The 18,734-nt window shown below is 44.9% G+C and overlaps 1 protein-coding gene across 1 annotated transcript in view; it reads right to left on the bottom strand.

The window, feature by feature from the left end:
• Positions 1-1,300: 1,300 nt before the first annotated feature.
• Positions 1,301-18,734, bottom strand: part of sli (slit guidance ligand) — a 793,209-nt gene continuing 775,775 nt past the window's right edge. The window contains exon 34 of the mRNA XM_084583167.1: positions 1,301-7,803. Within this exon, the coding sequence (XP_084439293.1) occupies positions 7,580-7,803 (224 nt within the window). The 3' untranslated portion in view covers positions 1,301-7,579. The remainder of the gene's footprint in view (positions 7,804-18,734) is intronic.

Below are 18,734 nucleotides of genomic sequence, written 5' to 3'. Positions count from 1 at the left end.
ATCGTTGCATGCAACCAGAGAGTGGAGCCGAAATTGGGCGACAGAAGCAAAAAAAAAAAAAAAAAAAAAGAAGAAAGCCTGATGCAACGGATGCTGCCCTAGAGAGTGATGAAAGTAAACACAGCCAATGCCATTCCTTAGTGGCGATTGTGCGACCGCATCGCCATGACAGCGCTGGTACCTTCAACCATGCCTTATGCTGTCACGCCACTTTGCGGTGTGTGTTGTCTTGCTTTTGTGCTCACTGTGGCTTCCGTGTTGCGATTATGACTAATTTGCTAATTATTCAGAAAAAAAAAATACACTCGAGCTTCATGAGAAGGCCGAAGTGCTGACCAAAGTTTGCACCAGTTGGCTTTTGAAGAGTGAAGTAGCTTCGAAGTTTGACATTGTAGAATGCACCATGACAGCTATTGTGAAACACTGTGGGTTACTGGTGCATTGGAAGATAGCAAAGTTGGACTGAAGTGAAAGAGCATGTATATATTATCTGTGATTCTGCACTAGTGACTTCCAATGGAGATGATGCTTACCTGGATATTTCAGCACAATTATTTGAACATTATGAGGGCAGCAGATGATTTCTTGGAAATTTGGGCAGGTTGTCTGCTTTTGTGGCGGCAACCCAGTTTGCACAACCCCGCAAAAAAATAACAGACTGGGGATCAGTCGAGAGTGCATAATACCTTGCTAGCAGAAATGGTAGATCAAAGAGGTTATAAAAACTGCTAGAGTGAGAGTGGTGTCCAAGACATGAAGCCGGCATCAGCCATCTTGGGAGGGGCAGTGCATAGGTTCGTCCATATGAAATGTCGCGTGTGTGACGTTTCGCATTTTACTAAGTTTTCACGCTCTTGTATCTCATAGAAAAAATGAGTTTGCTGCAAATTCCCGTCAAAGTGACATTATTGGTCATTTTAGCTATATTTAGAGTTTGCAGCTGGGTGCTAAGCATTACGGCTATGGGAAACAAAATGATTAAAAATCAGATGTTTTGCGAACCGCTTTGCCCGGTTCTTTTTCCCATGGAAACAAGCCTGGAAATAATGTGTAATGAACTACGACGCTAAATTTATTTTCTCTCTCTATTTCAAACGCTTTGTAAAACCCGCAAATCCTTGCTTCTTCAAGATTTCTGAAAGAGAATATTTTGTCGACTTCTGGCGTATCAGGAAAATCAGAAAAATTTCCACCTCTTTAGATTAAAAACTAAAAGACATGCATTATATATATATATATATATATATATATATATATATATATATATATATATATATATATATATTAAAATTTTGATTGTTCACGCTTCATTCATCTATATTTCCAGGTTATTTTGGTTAATTGTTATTGTAAGTGCACCGATGGACGAATAAATTTTTCTTTGAATTGCAATGGGCGGTCGGGCAAACAACCTGAAAATTTTAATAGATTCGCCTGAAATTGAGTCAATTGAGTCATAGAATTTAGAGAGGAGAAATAGGTAATCAATAGTATGCATAGACATGGCTTGCACTTTCTGTATTTACGAAATTACTTTAGTTAGGAGTGGAGTTTTTTGAAATGATGTCACCCGATTATTTACCAGTCAAAATAAATAACTCAAGCCAAAAGCAGTTTGCCTACATAGAAATAGGAAATTAGTCGGAAATGCCGTCAGAACCATTACACATTATCCCGCGCCATCTATGGATCCAACCGCTAACTGAAATAATCATAAAATAAGCTGCGGATAACTAGACAATTATATAGAAGATTCATTAAATTATAATGACATCAGCACTTCGAAGTGAGTAGAATCCTGAGGAGTTGTATTTATACACAATGAATACAGCAGTATAGCTAGATGCACTACTGTATTAAAAAATGTCGCAAGCTGCAGTTTGATCAACTGCATCCTCTTTACGATGCTGTTGTGCAAATTGTAAATTATATTGCAACAATATGCCTATAATCGACGGTAAGGCAAACATCGCTCGTTTCCAGCTTAACATTGCATACTGTCAGCGAATCATATAATGCAATTGGAGCATATTGTTACCCATCGCAAAATAACGCAGAATAATCGAAGTGTTCACTAAATTCAAAGTCCGTTCACAGCTAAATTATGAGTGCTATACAAGCTTTTAAGCTTAATAAAGCTGTATCAGTGTTCTGGAAAGCAAAACAGCGCACTTCAAAACACAGACACAGAAAGGGAACAGCCCTGACTAAACGCGAGTTAGAATACTTGAACCAGGCGCGCAGTAGTTTTAATGTTTAGATTCCGGTGTACACTCTTCAGCCTTTAGCGGCCTGGCCTTGGTTGTTTTAGGTATTCTGTTTTTAATGCCCTTTTGGTCTTGTAATGCTCTTAATTGTCCTTTTGGCTCTTTTATCGCTCTTAATGCCCCTTTGTCTCCTTTATCGGTATTATTGCCCCTTTTGGGTCTTTTATCGCTCTTAATGCCCCTTTTGGCTCTTTTATCGCTCTTATTGCCCTTGTGGCTCTTTTATCGCTCTTAATGCCCCTTTTGGCTCTTTTTTCGATTTTAGTCAATTCATATCTTCGCATATGAATGATAATGAGGTTGAATTTCTTGAACATGGTGTGTGTGGGGGGTTATCATGATTCTCTTGTTTAATGTGCGGTTTGGTGCTGCTTGGCTGGGCTATATATCTGTGTTTTTTTCAATAAACTTCAGTTGTGAGTTCAGCGCTCGTCCTGTCCGTTCTTCTCCTCCGTGCACGTCTTTTGCGCTGTTTTTCTATCATATCTTCGGATAGTGTCATCTGTAACTGTTTTTAACTTTCGGCCTTTCCCTTTCTCGCTTCTTCATAGCTTTACCGTTCTGCCTTGTTTTGACCTGTATTGTTATCGTGCGCCTTTTAACTTTCCATTCCTTGTCTTTCCGCCACGTGCAAGCTCAGCAGCTGTTATCAATTCTTTTTCGCCCACGTTTCGTACATATGTATTGTGTCGCTCTCTAATAAAAAACCAGTTGAAGTCAGCGCTGTGTTGTCGTTCCCTTTCTGTGTCTGTGTTTTGAAGTGCGCTGTTTTGCTTTCCAAGATGATTTACCAACAAGCCTGTTCCTTCACCCTTGCATGTATCAGTGTGATGGTCGGGTAATTATTTACAGTAATAGGTGTTTCTTTTTGTGAGACATTGGAAGCTATGTTTTTCTCGCTTTCTTAAAGTACTCAGTTCAATAGTTACTCAGGTTTGTTGAATGCATGCTATTTTATTTACCTGAAAGCTTTATTTCAAAGCTTTTTTTCAGCAACTTAGATGACTGTTCGTTCTACATCTCAAGAAAGAGCAGTAAAGAACCTGAAGAAATGCAAACTACTGTGCATATTACTTTCTACTTTAGGCTGGAGTTAGGTATATTTTAAGCTTTAGACGGTTCTTGTCAATCCAACCACAGCGCGCCTTGGCAAAGACCTGCTAATCCTCGTGTCACGGCACGATTGAGGAAGCTGCATACTGGTGCCACTAAATTGGAAAAAGAATGGCCGTCTAACTCAGGTTAGCTCTATTTTACATGATTTTGTTATTCCATTCATCGAGACCATTTCAATAATATATGATTCGAATTGTTGTAGCATAAAGTACAATTTTAATCATAATCAGTAATCGTCAGAACTTAGGACTTTTTGTAGCGCAGACGTTAGTGCAACAGTACTCGATATAAGCTATGCAACAATATGAATTGAAATTATAGCATAAATTTCAATTTTAGTCACAATTAACTAATTAGCAGTAATTAAATATAATGCACAGCTTATCCAGAATTATACATAGAATGAGCTATCGAGGGATATACAACTTAAACCTATAGCGTAATTAATAATTTTATTCACAATTACCGAATTAGCAATAATTAATTAGGATCTAGAATTAGACCTGTGACATTATGCACGAGACAAGCTATCTAAATATATATCACATAATGATGTTACATAAAGTACAAAGTTGAATGGCAGTTGAATATGTTTAATTGAAACCTACAAGTAATCCAGTGTTGTTATACTCTACATAAGCTACACTACTATATAACACTTGCATTGTTATGGCTTGACTAAAAAGTTGGACGGCGAGGTTGAGCAGCGACTTTTGCAATGAGTGGAACTAAAACTTTCCAGTACTCGGATATCATCGAGGTTTTTAAATATCCAAATGGCTCAAATCGATTTGGAGACTTCCAGTATGGTCCGCTTGATAGCCTATAGTATTGCATTATTACTTAAAAATCTTTTAAACACTTGAAACACATGGCAGCGACTGCGAACATCACTTCCAAGTGCTTGGCAGACCGCTTTTTGCCCCCCTCAAGATGGCCACCACAGGCCTCATCCAAGCCCATTGGCCGGGATAGGTATCTTCCCCTCCAGCAGCTTTTTATAACCTCCTTGAATGCCACCAATATGGCAATAAATGCTTAAACAGCAGTTATTTTTTTCAACAAGGCTATTTCATTAATTGGTTCGCATATACAGTTCTGAAAATTCTTCACACTTTCAGAAGCAGTTCTGATAAGTGAACTTCAAACAAGACAAAAAGTATGAATGGTCCCTTGGTGATAATTTTAAAGGGAGTCTACTGTATATCATATTCTATTTGTGTAAGTATATAACTAAGCATCGAAAGTCGTAAACGCTGCAAAACAGCCTATGATCTCATTGGCTCATGATAACAGACTAAGGCTTCAATAGTACACTGTGAAAGCTACAAGTTTCTTTCTGCTGACCTAAGTGGCAAACACATTTAAGCCCTACAGGTGTAATTTCAGCAAACACAGTTGTGTAAAACTTGGGAGCACAATTTTGTGCTTCAGATATTCTGCATAGAAGATTGAAACGATAGGAAATAATGAGACAGGGAATTACCAATCAGCAGCTGGCAGTTGCTAAACACTGATGGGGTAACCTAAAGTTTGTACATTGAAACAAATGGCTTCATTAGAAAGTTTGTTGCAGGCATCAGAATCAGTGCTCAGCTCACTGTACCCAAGGGGCACTACTGTTTCTTTGGCACACGTTACATGATACTGACTTCATGAATGGCGTAAGGTCTCAAATCTGAGCTGTACATGGCACCTACTCCCTTCAAGAGAACTCAGTATTTTCCCGTGATACAAAAAACATGCACTAATGCACTGCAAATATTTCGCATACAGAGCAGAATTCTATGATTGCAGCACTAAATAAACCTGCCAGTTACAAGAAGTATTCAGGTTAACTGCATATGAGCGCACCATTTATAAAGAAAAAAAAAGTTGCTGAAATGTGAAATATAATGAGTTGACATTTTTGTATAGAGCTTAGGTCTCATTATCTAGTCATAAACACACTTTAACAACACTGGCAATTTCTAGCTTCAATGACATGGAATAGCAAAACATTCTCACACTAGATTAGAGGCTCAATCTGCTAGAGCACAGCTGCACCAAATATAGTGGTGACAAGATTCTATATATGCAGGTGATGAACTTAGAGCCTAAAGCTTTCTATGAACAGATTAGCTATCTAGTTAAACATAGGTCACATGTGAACAATTTTCATTGCAAAGATGTGATGCTTCAATGTATAAATAAGGTGCAAAACAAATCATATCTCTCAATGTCAGGAACAGAAAACAAAAAAGAATAAAAAATGAGTTGCCTTGCAATACAGGGCAAGAGGAAAAACATTCTTAGTGGCGCGAAACAGTAACTAAGTAACACTAGTTAATATTTCCTTACTGCCATTTTGGTCCCCAAAGCAGTGAGCAAAGTTTGCTTATGTCCTAGTGCCATTCTTCTTTAATATGTTATACAAAAGGGTCCTGGAACTAGTTGAGGTGACAGGCAAAAGTTTCGAAACCTCTATGAGAGAGTTCATTTCCTTCGGTAAGGTTTTTCTCGCACCTTTGTAGAGTACCAGACAGAGGCATCACATGAATCTACAGCTGTTGTGACCTGTGCAAAACCACTTTGAGAAAGTGCCTGGAGTATGTAAAAGGTATGAGCTTGTCTTAAAATAATGTTTGCACTAAAATGCTGAAGCATGCTTCTACAAAGGTGATAATGCTAGACACAATTTCAGAGAAGTGAAAAAAGTCATGAAATATATGCATGCATTATTTCTTAGGTTATTTGTTCCACCAAGGAGTTACCATGTACATTATCCTGAAATAATGACTGCGAGCGCCCTATGTAGCCACAGGAGAGCATTCATAAAGCAATGATGAATTTCAAAACAAGGCTGTGTCACCTCACCTATGTTGAAAGCAGAAGCAATAATTATCAATATATTTATCACAGAAAACCAAGTATACTATGAGAATTAGGAGGTAAGAGATGTTACTCATCATTGCAGTATTATGATAAGCTTTGCACTGCTATTTCTTATTGTTTTTTATTTTTACCCATCATACAGTTCCTAAGAATGAAAGAAAAAATTCTGCTGAAAAACATTGCTTCTTGCAATAAATGGTCATATATGTGACCGTTGTATACTACTCAGCCTGTTAGTCATATTAAAAACGTTCATATCCAGGGCAGCTATCTATCTGCTCATTTTCAGATTCACCTTACAGTGCTACGGTTCCAGCCATTTTGTAAGCACTGCGAAAATGCACTATGATAGTACAGTGATGAGCAGCCTTATCTAGAGCGCACCGACGGTGCTCGGCGGAGCAATTCAGTGTCATCTAACGTTAGGCCCTGGGTTTGAGTTACACATCCAGTGCGCATGCGCGGCCAAAATCAAGCAGTGCCTGCTCGTGGATTCTCGACCTCATTTCCGCTCAGCGCCTGCGCTTCATGTCGCCTGTTACGCGCTTATCATATGCAGCGGAAAACCAACGCGTTTCGCGCGAGTCACAAAGCGGGCAGGCAAGGAAGTGCAATTTGATGTCGGGTGATCGCTCGGTTCTAAAGAAATTGCAAGTGATAGCGGATGATCGCGCGCTTCAAACAAGCACCAGGCTAGAGTGCGAGAATTGGGCCTGGTTGGTTGTTTGGTGCCTGTTTTCGTCCTCTCTGTATAAGGTTACGACCACGCACAACGCATTGCAGGCGTATTGTTTGATGGTGCGTTTTTGGGCCGGGCTATCAGCTGTAAGGGACACAGCATTTGGCATCCGTACAGTTAGAAGAACTTGATTTCCTCCACGATAAAGCATAGGCGGTGAGTGGTGCGTATGCAGGAACGCGCGTTAATCCGCTATCACTCGCACTTGCTTGCCTGGCCGTCTCATTACACTCGAGAAACAGAGCGGCATCGCGACGCTCTGGCGACCGTCACATCCTCACAAATGCAGGCAGTGCGACACTAGCGGCACGAAAGATACTCTCAAGGGCTGCACAAGGAAGTGATGAGCAGGCATACCTCTGATTTGCCACGCATAGCTCAAACCCAGAGCCTAACGTTAGATGTGGCTCCGCAGAGCGCCGTCGGCGCGCTCTAGACAAGGCTGCTCACCACTGTACAAGCTAAAAAGCTACTGGTAAGAAGGACCAATTATTCCTTACAACCATCTGAGCGAGCACTGCGCACACTTTTAGGAACAAAAATGACAGGTTGTGCAGCTACTGGATGCGCAGCCACGAGTCCCTCAACACTTGCGCGAGCAACCACACTTGCGCACCACTTCCACGTGCTTGGTGTACGTTCTGCCCAAAGGGCACACCATCTTGACGCTGCGCCGTTTGGTCTTGTGAGCACGGCAGCAATGGTCACCGCACGAACCAATGCACTCAGCCATCTTGACCTTCTTCTGTGACCGACAGCCATCTTCTTCAATGTAGTCGCGGTACTGCTCCTTCTGGCAAGTTGGGGCTGAAAAAAAAAGAGGCGAGGACCAATGAAACCAATGCTCGAAATTGTATGACATGCAGCAGTGTTAACCTGACCAAGTCTGTAAAATGGCACTCGTTCAACACTGCTGTTGATGCAGGTGTTTGAGGTATTTGATAGCGCCTGACTGAGGAACACAAGCAGCAGGGCCAAAACTTGATGCTACAGATCATTTGACAATGACCATCGGCACTGAGCTGTGAAAACTGGTCGAACCACATGCAAAATAAGTTTTTGAGAATGCATTAAACCTGTGGTTTCTGCAATCTTAATGTTGTGTTTTGAGGAAAGCAAGAATTACAACCGTGTCTGCGATCCTACAAGATTGGTGAGCAGTGTCTACTGCTCTTCAATACTCAGCACTGATTACAGGTGGTAAAAAAAATTTCAGTGATAGCTGCAGGAGTGGTGCAAAATGCCTAGCATCTGTGGATACCTCTCCTTCACATACGTGACTTCAATTCTGATCCATAAGCGTCAAACACTGCACCTGGCAAGAGCATATTGAGAATCAATAAAAATGACTCAAATATTCTTGAAACTGACTTTATCACCATAGAGTATTTTGGGCTGGCCCACACATCCACTCAAACTGAAAATTGGCTTTGAGGAAGGGAATGGTGCAGTACCTGACTCTTTGGCAGATGAGGAAAGTGAGAGCGAAAGAGGGAAGGATGTCATTGTGGAAGGCTCTGGAATAATTGCAACCACCTGCTGATATATTACGTGCACTAACATCGCACAGCACGTGGGCGTCTTTTGCATTTAGCTTGCATCTTAATGCGGCAAATAAAGCCAGGTTTGAATTTTGGTACTACATACGCACCCTATTTTCACAGCAACGACAAATAAACCTGTTAACAGCCTGTGCACAATCCAGCAAATCAGAAGCCACCTACTAATGCTCTGATAGACTGTATCTAATTCATGTTCTAGTTTGAGCTAGTTTTAAGTAGAATTTGGAATAGAGTTAAAAAGAAAGGATGGCAGAAAGGCGAACTTACTAACAGGGCAGTGCACGTCCTGTCCGTACGTACACGTTTTCATTGTACTTTTTTTCCTGCACAAGTTCAATTTTTAAACGTTTGCGCCCATTGGTTTCAGCTTGTAGAGTCCTTCTTACCAACCGTTTCTTTAGGAAAAACTAAGCGTACTCATTAAGACAGATGCTAACTAACAACTGTTTATTCAGGAAGATATGCATATACATATACACGCCCATTCTTTCTGAATAAACAGCTGTGAGATAGCGCCATATTTTCTCCCTCTAATGCACTCATGATTCAACCTTAAGAAACATGAACCAACTAGCCCCGAAACATGTTGCTGCAATACCGTTCTTCTAAGTGGGCGCTATCATATCTAACAATATGTATTCGCATTCGTTCTGAATAATCAGTTATGAACACTTATCTTGTCGTGCTTATGTGTTGTGCTAGAAAGGATTCCACCATAAAAACGTGGACCAACCAGCCCTGAAACAAACATTGCTAGATCAGTCTTAGACTACGAAGTGATATTATATTATTCAGTGTGAAAGCGAGATCTCAGACACATATTCATTTTTTACTGATCATATTGCCACGAGGTGGTGACAGTGTCATAGGCGAAAAGAGACTCGCGTGGCACTTAAATTATCTTCTTATTAGGATAACTTGCACCTGCCAAAAAGCTAAGTATTTCTGCTTCAGCGGCAGCAAGAAGCGTGTTCGGCAGTCACTGAACTACGAATCTCTGCTTCACTCAGCAGCATTCACTTTAAAGATAACAAAAACATTGAAGTAAAGCAGCCAGGTGCATCTAGATTGATTAAATGATTGAAATAGCTTTATTTTGGCCGGGGTACACCCATCCGCTCAAACAGCGGTTCAGAGCTCTTGGGTCCGGGTGAAGTCTTGAGCCAGTTGGATGAGAGCAAGCTGTGTTATTGTCGGGTACGAACTGAGCATCAGAGACTCCCAGGAGGCCTCTGTTCTTTCTTCGTGATGTGTTTGCGTTATGTTTGGGAATATTCAGCTTATTTGAACCATGTCTGCTGTGCTTTTGCAACTTTGAGTACCTCTCTGCATTGTGTTCTTTTTTTTGCAGATACTGCAGACCATACATATACATGGTCCAGGCGGGAGGGGCATCCATAACAAAAATGTAAATACACATATAACAAGCATATGGCTGCACAAAAAGAAATTGCATACGAGTAAAAATATTCATAACGAGCGCAGTACAATTAACGACACAAGAATTGACGCTCAAATTCTTTAACAAAGTCGCTGGCTGTGAAAGTGTGCAAAGGCAAGGAATTCCAATCACTGACAGTTCTGGGAAAACAACAATGCTTAAAGGTGTTTGTTCTTGCAAAGATTGGAGCCAAGAGCGAGGGTGTGTGTGTGTCTAGGCTTCCTGGTGTAATGTGGCTTTACGCAATCCGCAAATTTAACCTTAGCTTACCTGAGAGGTAGTTATGCAAAAAGGCGAGCCGACTAACTTTTCCACGAGATTCCAGAGATTCTATGTTATGCTGCCGCATCAACAAGGATGGAGAATCGTGCCTTCTGTACTTACTAAAGATATACCGAACAGATTTTCTTCGTACTTGCTCAAGCTGCAGTATTTCCTTCTTATTGTACGGATCCCATACAGTGGCGGCATATTCGAGTTTGGCTTTAATGTAGGCATATCATCTTGGAGAAGTGCGCCCTTAAGGTTTCTTTTTAGGCACGATAGCTTACCAAGAGCGGAAGAGCAAATGGAGCCTATGTGCGGAGACCAGGTTAGTTTATTAGTAAGCGTAACACCAAGATATTTATGCGCCTCTACTTCTGTTATAATATTGTTGTTAAGTAAATAAGAAAAGGCGCTGATAGTTTTCTTCCTAGTAACTCGCAACAAGACTGTTTTCTCTGTATTAAGTTGCATTCCCCATCGTACACAGCACTCATGAATAGCCTGTAGATTTGTTTGCAAGATTGTTTGATCATTATGCGCTGTGATATTTTTAAAAACCACACAATCATCGGCGAACAATCGGATAGAAACGTCACCATGAATGACATCAACCACCTGGTCATGAGCATGGAGTTCTTGTCTGCAGGCGTCTCTAAATATTATCTTTCTCTTTGTTTAGGGGGTCTATAGTGTTGTGTGATGTCTTTATATACGCTATCATGGTCAGTTCAGTTCAGTCGTGTCCGACTCTTCGCGACCCTATGGACCATGTCAAGCCACGCTTTCCGGTCTCTCACTATCTTCCTAACATCACATAACTTCATCTGCAGCGCCTCGATGATGCCATCTAACCATCGCGTTCGCTGCCTACCTTTTCTCCGGTGACCCTCAACCTTTCCCAACATCAAATATTTCTCCAGCGACTCCTCTCTTCTCATCAGATGACCAAAGTAGCTGAGCTTTAACTTTAGAATTTGACCCTCCACGGCGCAGTCAGGGTTTATGGTCAACAATATCGACTGATTTGATCTTCTGGCAGTCCAAGGAACTCTCAAGAGTCTCCGCCAGCACCGCAATTCAAACGCGTCAATTCTTCGGCGGTCAGCCTTCTTCACAGTCCAACTCTCACATCCATACATCACGACTGGAAAGACCGTAACACGAGTTATACGTATCTTGGATGGCAGACTAATGTCTCTGCTCTTTACTAGGCGGTCAAGGCTAAACATGGCTCTCTTTCCCAGAAGCAGGCGTCTCCTAATTTCATGGCTGCAGTCTCCTTCCGGGGTAATCTTGCAGCCCAAGATGAGAAAATTTGTCACTGCTTCCACTTCTTGTCCCTTGATGCTCCAGGACTTGATAGGGCAAGACGCCATGATTTTTGTATTGTAAGGTAACGCGAAGGTCGGACTTGGGGAATCCGGCTTTATTGCAGACCTGAAGCCATGGTCGCCCACTGCAGCCAAACACACTCCGCGATGACGATGGGTATCTAAAAGAGGGAGCAGGATGAAGATGAAGCAGCACGTTCAGCCGTGTGGAAGATGAAGCGCCACACAGTGCTCACACTATTTCGCCCGCGCAGTTGAAGCGGCCAGCCTGGCCGCAATTAGTCCGCAGGATTGCGCCGAATAAAAGGTTTCATACGTGAAACGTGGACAACTTCAGTGCCACGGTAACGGCAGTCCGGAGGAGGCTAAACAGGGGAGACGCGATAGTTGACCGGGGAGGTTTTTGCAAGAACTGTGTAAGGACCAATGTAACGGTGCTGTAACTTGTCACAAAGGCCAGGAGTGCGTAATGGGGTCCAAAGTAACACCTCGTCGCCGGGACGGAACGAAACTTGGCGATGGGTGGCATCATAGCGGCACTTGCGGTCTTCCTGGCTAGCTTCCGTTTTGATGCGAGCAAGCCGGCGAGATTTGGCCACTCGGGAAAGGAACTGGTCAGGAAGAGAGGATGAGGAACTGGCATGTGTAGAAAGGAAAGAGGCGTCAAGAAAGGTAGCGGGAGAACGGTCGTAAACGAGGAAAAACGGGGTGTAACCTGTGGTCCGCTGTACAGCCGTATTGTAGGCGAACGTAACAAAAGGAAGTATTACGTCCCAGTTTCGGTGGTCCTGGTCGACGTACATAGACAACATGTCAGAAAGCGTGCGGCGGAACCGCTCAGTCAACCCATTGGTCTGCGGGTGATAGCTGGAGGTCAATTTGTGATGTGTGGTTGAGGCCTCAATAACTTTGGCTACAATCGTCGACAGAAATGTCCGACCACGATCGCTGAGAAGCACTTGAGGGGCCCCATGGCGCAGTACGAGCGATTCCAAAAAGAAGGTCGCGACCTCATGTGCTGAGCCATTAGGCAGGGCAGCGGTCTCAGCGTAGTGTGTTAGGTGGTCGACGGCGGTGACGATCCAGCGATTACCTCGTGCGGACAATGGAAGTGGCCCGTATAAGTCTATGCCAGAAACGGCAAAAGGAGTAGCAGGGCAAGGTAGCGGCTGTAGTAGGCCAGCAGGAGGAGAAGTGGGTCGTTTGCGGCTCTGACATGGCAGACAAGAGGCGACGTATTTTGCCACACTTGAGGCGAGGCCTGGCCAGAAGAAACGGGTTTTCACGCGGTGGTAAGTTTTATGAAAGCCTAAGTGACCGGCTGTAGCATCATCGTGGAAAGTCGCCAGGATACGGGTGCGAAGCGCTCTCGGAATAACGGGGACCCAACGGGTGCCTTCAGAGCAATAAATATAACGGGAGATCACGCCGTTGTCAATTTTGAACTTTTGGAGTTGTCTGCGCATCCTAGCGGTAGGAGGGTGAGAAGCACCGGTGAGAAGGTTGATTAGGGAAATACAGTAGGGATCTGCTCGCTGGTGTGAAATAATGGCATAGCGATCTGGAGCAGCGGCAGGAGTAGCACAGGGGATGTTTGGAGCTCTGGACGACATTGGGACGTCAAGGGTGCACGCAGGAAGGCGCGAAGAAGCAGTAGGTCGTGATTCTGATAGCGGGCAGCGGGAAAGAGCATCGGCATCTCGATGTTTGCGTCCCGATTTGAATATGACATCGAAGTGGTATTCCTGCAAACGCAGAATCCAACGGCCCAGGCGTCCAGTCAAATGTTTGAGGGTTGATAACCAGCACAGAGCGTGGTGATCGGTAACGATCGTGAAATGGTGGCCGTAGAGGTAGGGGCGGAATTTCTGAACTGCCCAAACGACGGCGAGGCACTCTTGCTCAGTGATGGTGTAGTTGCGTTCCGCTGGTGTTAGAGTTCGACTGGCAAACGCAATCACCTTTTCCCGAGAAGCGGTATCACGTTGCAGAAGTACGGCGCCGATACCGAGGCTGCTGGCATCGGTGTGAAGAATGGTGGCAGCAGTGTCGTCGAAGTGAGCGAGAACAGGGTCCGAAGTGAGGGCATTCTTTAGGGTTTGGAAAGCTTTTTCGCATTCTTCGGACCAATTGAAAGTAGTACGGTCGGTAAGGAGGCGGTGGAGCGGTGCAGCAATGGTAGCGAAATTGCGAATGAAACGGCGAAAGTACGAAGACAGGCCAAGTAAACTGCGTAGTTCCTTAGTCCGCTGAGGGCGTGCAAAGTTCAAAACTGCAGCAAGCTTGTCAGGGTCGGGTCGAATGCCATCGCGGCTGACGAGGTGGCCCAGGATCTTGATTTCTTTCTTGGCGAAATTGCACTTTTTTGTGTTCAGCTGGAGACCGGCGGATGCCAGGCACGTTAATACTTGATCAAGGCGGCATAAATGATCAGAAAAAGTCGCAGAGAAAATAACTATGTCGTCCAGGTAGCACAAGCATGTTTTCTACTTAAGTCCTCTAAGAACAGTGTCAATCATGCGCTCAAACGTAGCGGGGGCATTACAAAGTCCAAAAGGCATGACATTGACTTCGTAAAGACCATCGGGAGTAGCGAATGCGGTTTTTTCTTTGTCGGTTTCGTGCATCGGTATCTGCCAGTAACCGGAACGCAAATCCAAAGTGGAGAAATATTCGGCGCCCTGAAGACAGTCGAGGGAGTCGTCAATTCGTGGCATAGGGTAAACATCTTTGCGAGTGACTTTGTTAAGTGCGCGGTAATCAACGCAAAAACGCACGGACCCATCCTTTTTTTTTTTGCCAAGACGACCGGAGATGACCAGGGGCTAGCTGATGGCCGAATAATGTCTCGCCGGAGCATATCATTCACATTATCTTCTATGATTTTACGTTCTGATAAGGAAACACGGTAAGGGCGGCGGCTAACAGTAGAAGTACCTTCTGTAATAATGCGGTGCTGTGCAGAAGACGTTCGGCCCAAGGTCGGAGAAGTGACATCAAAGGAGGCTTGGTGTTTTCGAAGTAATTCGTGCAAAGCTTGGCGGTTAGTCGCAGGAAAGTCAGGATTGATGGTGCCAAAGAGAACACAGAGAGAAGCGTCGAAAGAAGCTGCTGGTGAGGAAGAGGGGGCGGTAAGGGTGGTGAGGGACACCGGGTGAATGTCCAGGGCACAAGGAAAACATGTCCCTTTAGTCAGCACAATGGGCTCTGGGACAAGCGACAAGCAGCGACAAGCGCTGTGCCATGCTCAAACCGAACAAGACTTGGTGGTAGCGCGATTCCACGGGTCAGATGGCGATCAGAAGGCACGATTAGCACATCTCCGTTATCAATGTCAGTAGAAGTAAGCGCGACAAGTTGTTCGCATCCAGGGGGCCACACTGAGTTAGTAGCGGCAAGCAGGCGATGACGGGGCTCGGGAGGTTCAGAAGACGGATCGCTCTCGTTCATGTAAATGACCCTGTCGCGACACGAAATGCTGGCTGGTGCGGCAGACAGAAAATCCCAGCCTAAAATAATTGGGTGAGCGCACGGTGACATCACGGCAAATTGTACATGGTGGCGGACACCATCAACAAAAACTCGCACAGTACACTTAGCAGAAGGCCGAATTATTGCACCATTAGCTCCACGGAGTTCAGGTCCATCATAAGGCGTTTTCACTTTTCGCAAGCGGGAGCACAAGTCAGTGTGTATCACAGAAACAGCGGCGCCCGTGTCAACCAAAGCCTCAACAGATAAACCTTCAACCCACACTAAGATAATATTCCAGGGACGTTCCGGAGGATTTTCGGGGTGGCCAAAGAGTGCAGTTTTCCCTCCTAAAACTGCAGTGGTCAGTTTTCCGACAGGCGGGGGGTCGTCAGAGAAGCTTGACCGAGAGGCGAGGTTGAGCGGCGGAAAGGCGAAGGAGAACGGCGTCTTGAAGGCCTGTAACCAGCAGGCGGAGCGAGGCTTTCTGGCGGGGGTGATGAACGTCGGGGATAATCAGGGAATGAACGGTGATTAGAGCCGGAAAAGCGAGGAGGGTAGTCTGCTTCAAATTATTCGTAGCCGCGGCGTTCATTCTGGAGCCTGCGACGACATAAGCGGGAAATATGGCCTCGGTACCCGCAGTAATAACAAACAGGGCGGGCTGGGCGCCAGTTGGGGTAGTATGTCGGCGCCGCGGCAGGTGGTGCCAATGCAGCGACATGAGCAGTGGTAGGCGCCGGTGGCGTAGGCGCTCCAACCGCAGGCGGCAAGGACGTGACTTGGGCGTACGTTGGCACCTGACAGATGGTAGGAGCGACCGATGTTGGCGGGGAATAGGTCACTGTGGCCAGCTCTTCTTTGACAATGCTACGCAGGCCGGCACTTGAAGGATGTGGCTCAGATGCAGGGCGGCACAAATTACCTTGAGCCGAGAGCTCTTCACGAATTAATCCACGAATAAGCGCACGGAGGTCAGCTTCGGCAGTGAAACCAAATGAAGTGGGATCAGGCTGCAGGCGTATTGATTGTAGTTCGTCAAGGCGTTGACAAGTCGATATGATGGCGTCAATTGTGGTAGGGTTCTGCACGGCCAGGGCGTTATAGGCGAGTGGCCCAATACCTTTAAGGACGTGCCGAACCCGCTCGGCCTCTGGCATGGTGTCATTTATGCGCCGACAAAGTGCAAGAACATCTTCGATATAAGAGGTATAGGTCTCATTGGACCGCTGAAGTCGGGCTTCTAGCTTCTTCTTGGCGGACTCCGTGCGAACAGTAGGAGCGCAGAAAATCTGGCGTAACTTTTGTTTAAAGGTAGCCCAGTCCGGAATCGTCGATTCATGATTTAGAAACCACGTTTTGGCCACATCAGTCAAATAAAAGGACACATTAATTAGTTTAAGAGAATAGTCCCACCGGTTGAAAGCACTGACCCGGTCGTAGCTGTCGAGCCAGTCATCACCGTCGTCGCCGCGGAGACCGGCGAACATCTGCGGGTCGCGCTGACGGCTACTGACAGTCCAAGTGGTAAGGGGAGCTGGAGTCGAGTTGGTAGAAGCCGGAATAGCGGAGTGGCCCTCTTGAGTCATGACGACGGTGGTCGGGGTCAAACGGCGGCCAGAACGAAGCCCCAGGTGGATGCAGGTGACGAAGCAGCGGGGAAATCAAGGCGCACCTCCACCACGTGTAAGGTAACGCGAAGGTCGGACTTGGGGAATCAGGCTTTATTGCAGACCTGAAGCCTTGGTCGCCCACTGCAGCCAAACACACTCCGCGATGACGATGGGTATCTACAAGAGGGAGCAGGATGAAGATGAAGCAGCACGTTCAGCCGTGTGGAAGATGAAGCGCCACACAGTGCTCACAGTATTTTTAACGTTCAGTTTAACCCCAAACTTCTCACTCTCTTCTTGTACGCGCATCAGAAGTCTCTTGAGCTCCATTTCACTTTCTGCCATTAAAGTGGTATCATCCGCATATCTAAGGTTTTTGATACGTTTTCCAGCAATCTTCACTCCAGCTGAAGACTCGTCCAGACCGGCCTTCCTCATGATGCACTCTGCATATAGGTTAAATAGGCAGGGCAAGAGTATGCAGCCTTGCCTCACTCCTTTCTCAATCGGAAACCAATCAGCAAGACCATGCCCAGTTCTGACTGTGCCCTCTTGCCCTTCATACGGGTTCCTGAGGAGACAGATGAGGTGAATTGGAACTCACATCTCTTGGAGAGCTTGCCACAATCTGCTGTGATCTACGCAGTCAAACGCTTTCGCATAATCAATAAAGCAGAAGTAGATGGGTTTCTGGAACTCTCTTGCTTCTTCCATGATCCAGCGAAGGTTGGCAATTTGGTCTCTAGCTCCTCTCCCTTGCGAAACCCAGTTTGCACGTCTGGAAGCTGCCGATCCACATACTACTGCAGCCTACCTTGGAGGATTTTCAACATCACCTTGCTAGCATGCGAAATAAGCGCAATCGTGCAGTAGTTGGAACAATCTTTGGTACTACCTTTATTTGGAATGGGGATGTAAACTGACCTCCTCCAATCCTGTGGCCACTGCAGGGTTGTCCAAATCTTCTGACATAATGTATGCTGAATGTTAACAGCGTCATGGTTGAGGTTTTGAAGCAACTCAGCTGGAATGCCATCAATTCCGCTAGCTTTGTTCTTAGCAAGGCTGTCTAAGGCCCATTCAACTTCACTCTTCAGGATGCCCGGCTCGAGATCAGTAATCACAACCGTCTTATGTTGGGTTTGCACATCCGGGTCCTTCTTGTACAGTTCTTCTGTGTATTCCTGCCACCTCTTCTTTATCTCTGAGGCATCAGTGAGAACCTCGCCTCGTTTGTCCTTTATCACGCCCAGCTTAGCACAGAAGCTTCCTTTGATATCTTTGATTGTCTTATACAGAGCTCTTGTGTTCCTTAATTGGCTGTTGTCTTCAACTGCTTGGCACTGTATGTTCAGGAAGGCATTCTTATCTCTCCTTGCTATTTTCTGAAAATCCGCATTGAGAACCTTGTACCTTTCTCTTTCCCCCATAACTTTTGCCATCCTCCTTTCCTCAGCTATTTGCAAAGCCTCTTCAGATAACCAGTTTGCTTTCTTGCATTTCTTTTGCTTTGGAACTACCTTAGTAGCAACTTCTTGTATTATATCACGAGCATCAGTCCACATCTCTTCAGGCTCTCTGTCTTCTAGATCTAATTCTTGAAATCGATTCCTCACTTCCACATCAGATTTTGATGGAATTTGATCCAGATCATACCTGAAAGGCCTAGTTTTCTGCGTTTTCTTCAATTGAAGCTTAATTTTGGCAACAAGAAGCTGATGATCGGTGCCACAATCGGTCCCAGGCCTTGTTTTTACTGCTTGTATAGCGCTTCTCCATCTCTGCCGGCAAAGAATATAATCGATCTGATTCCTGTACAGATCGACCGTCCGGTGAAGTCTATGCGTACAGGCGCCTCTTGTGCTGTTGAAAATGAGTATTCGCTATGGTATTGAGTATTCGCTCGACTGTGCTTCATGTGCGTTTAACTATACACTCTCCTCAGTGGGACTACAATTATCGTAGCAAAGAACCTGGTCGAAGAATTGGGTGACAGGCCCTTTAGCTATGCAGATCTTGAGCATCTGCTTTCCCAAGACATGTTGAATAGTTA

The sequence above is a fragment of the Amblyomma maculatum genome, chromosome 1 (assembly GCF_055883805.1).
Source record: "Amblyomma maculatum isolate TAMU_Amacu chromosome 1, ASM5588380v1, whole genome shotgun sequence".
NCBI classification, from domain to species: Eukaryota; Metazoa; Arthropoda; class Arachnida; order Ixodida; family Ixodidae; genus Amblyomma; species Amblyomma maculatum.
This window is presented reverse-complemented; position numbering and strand designations above follow the sequence as displayed.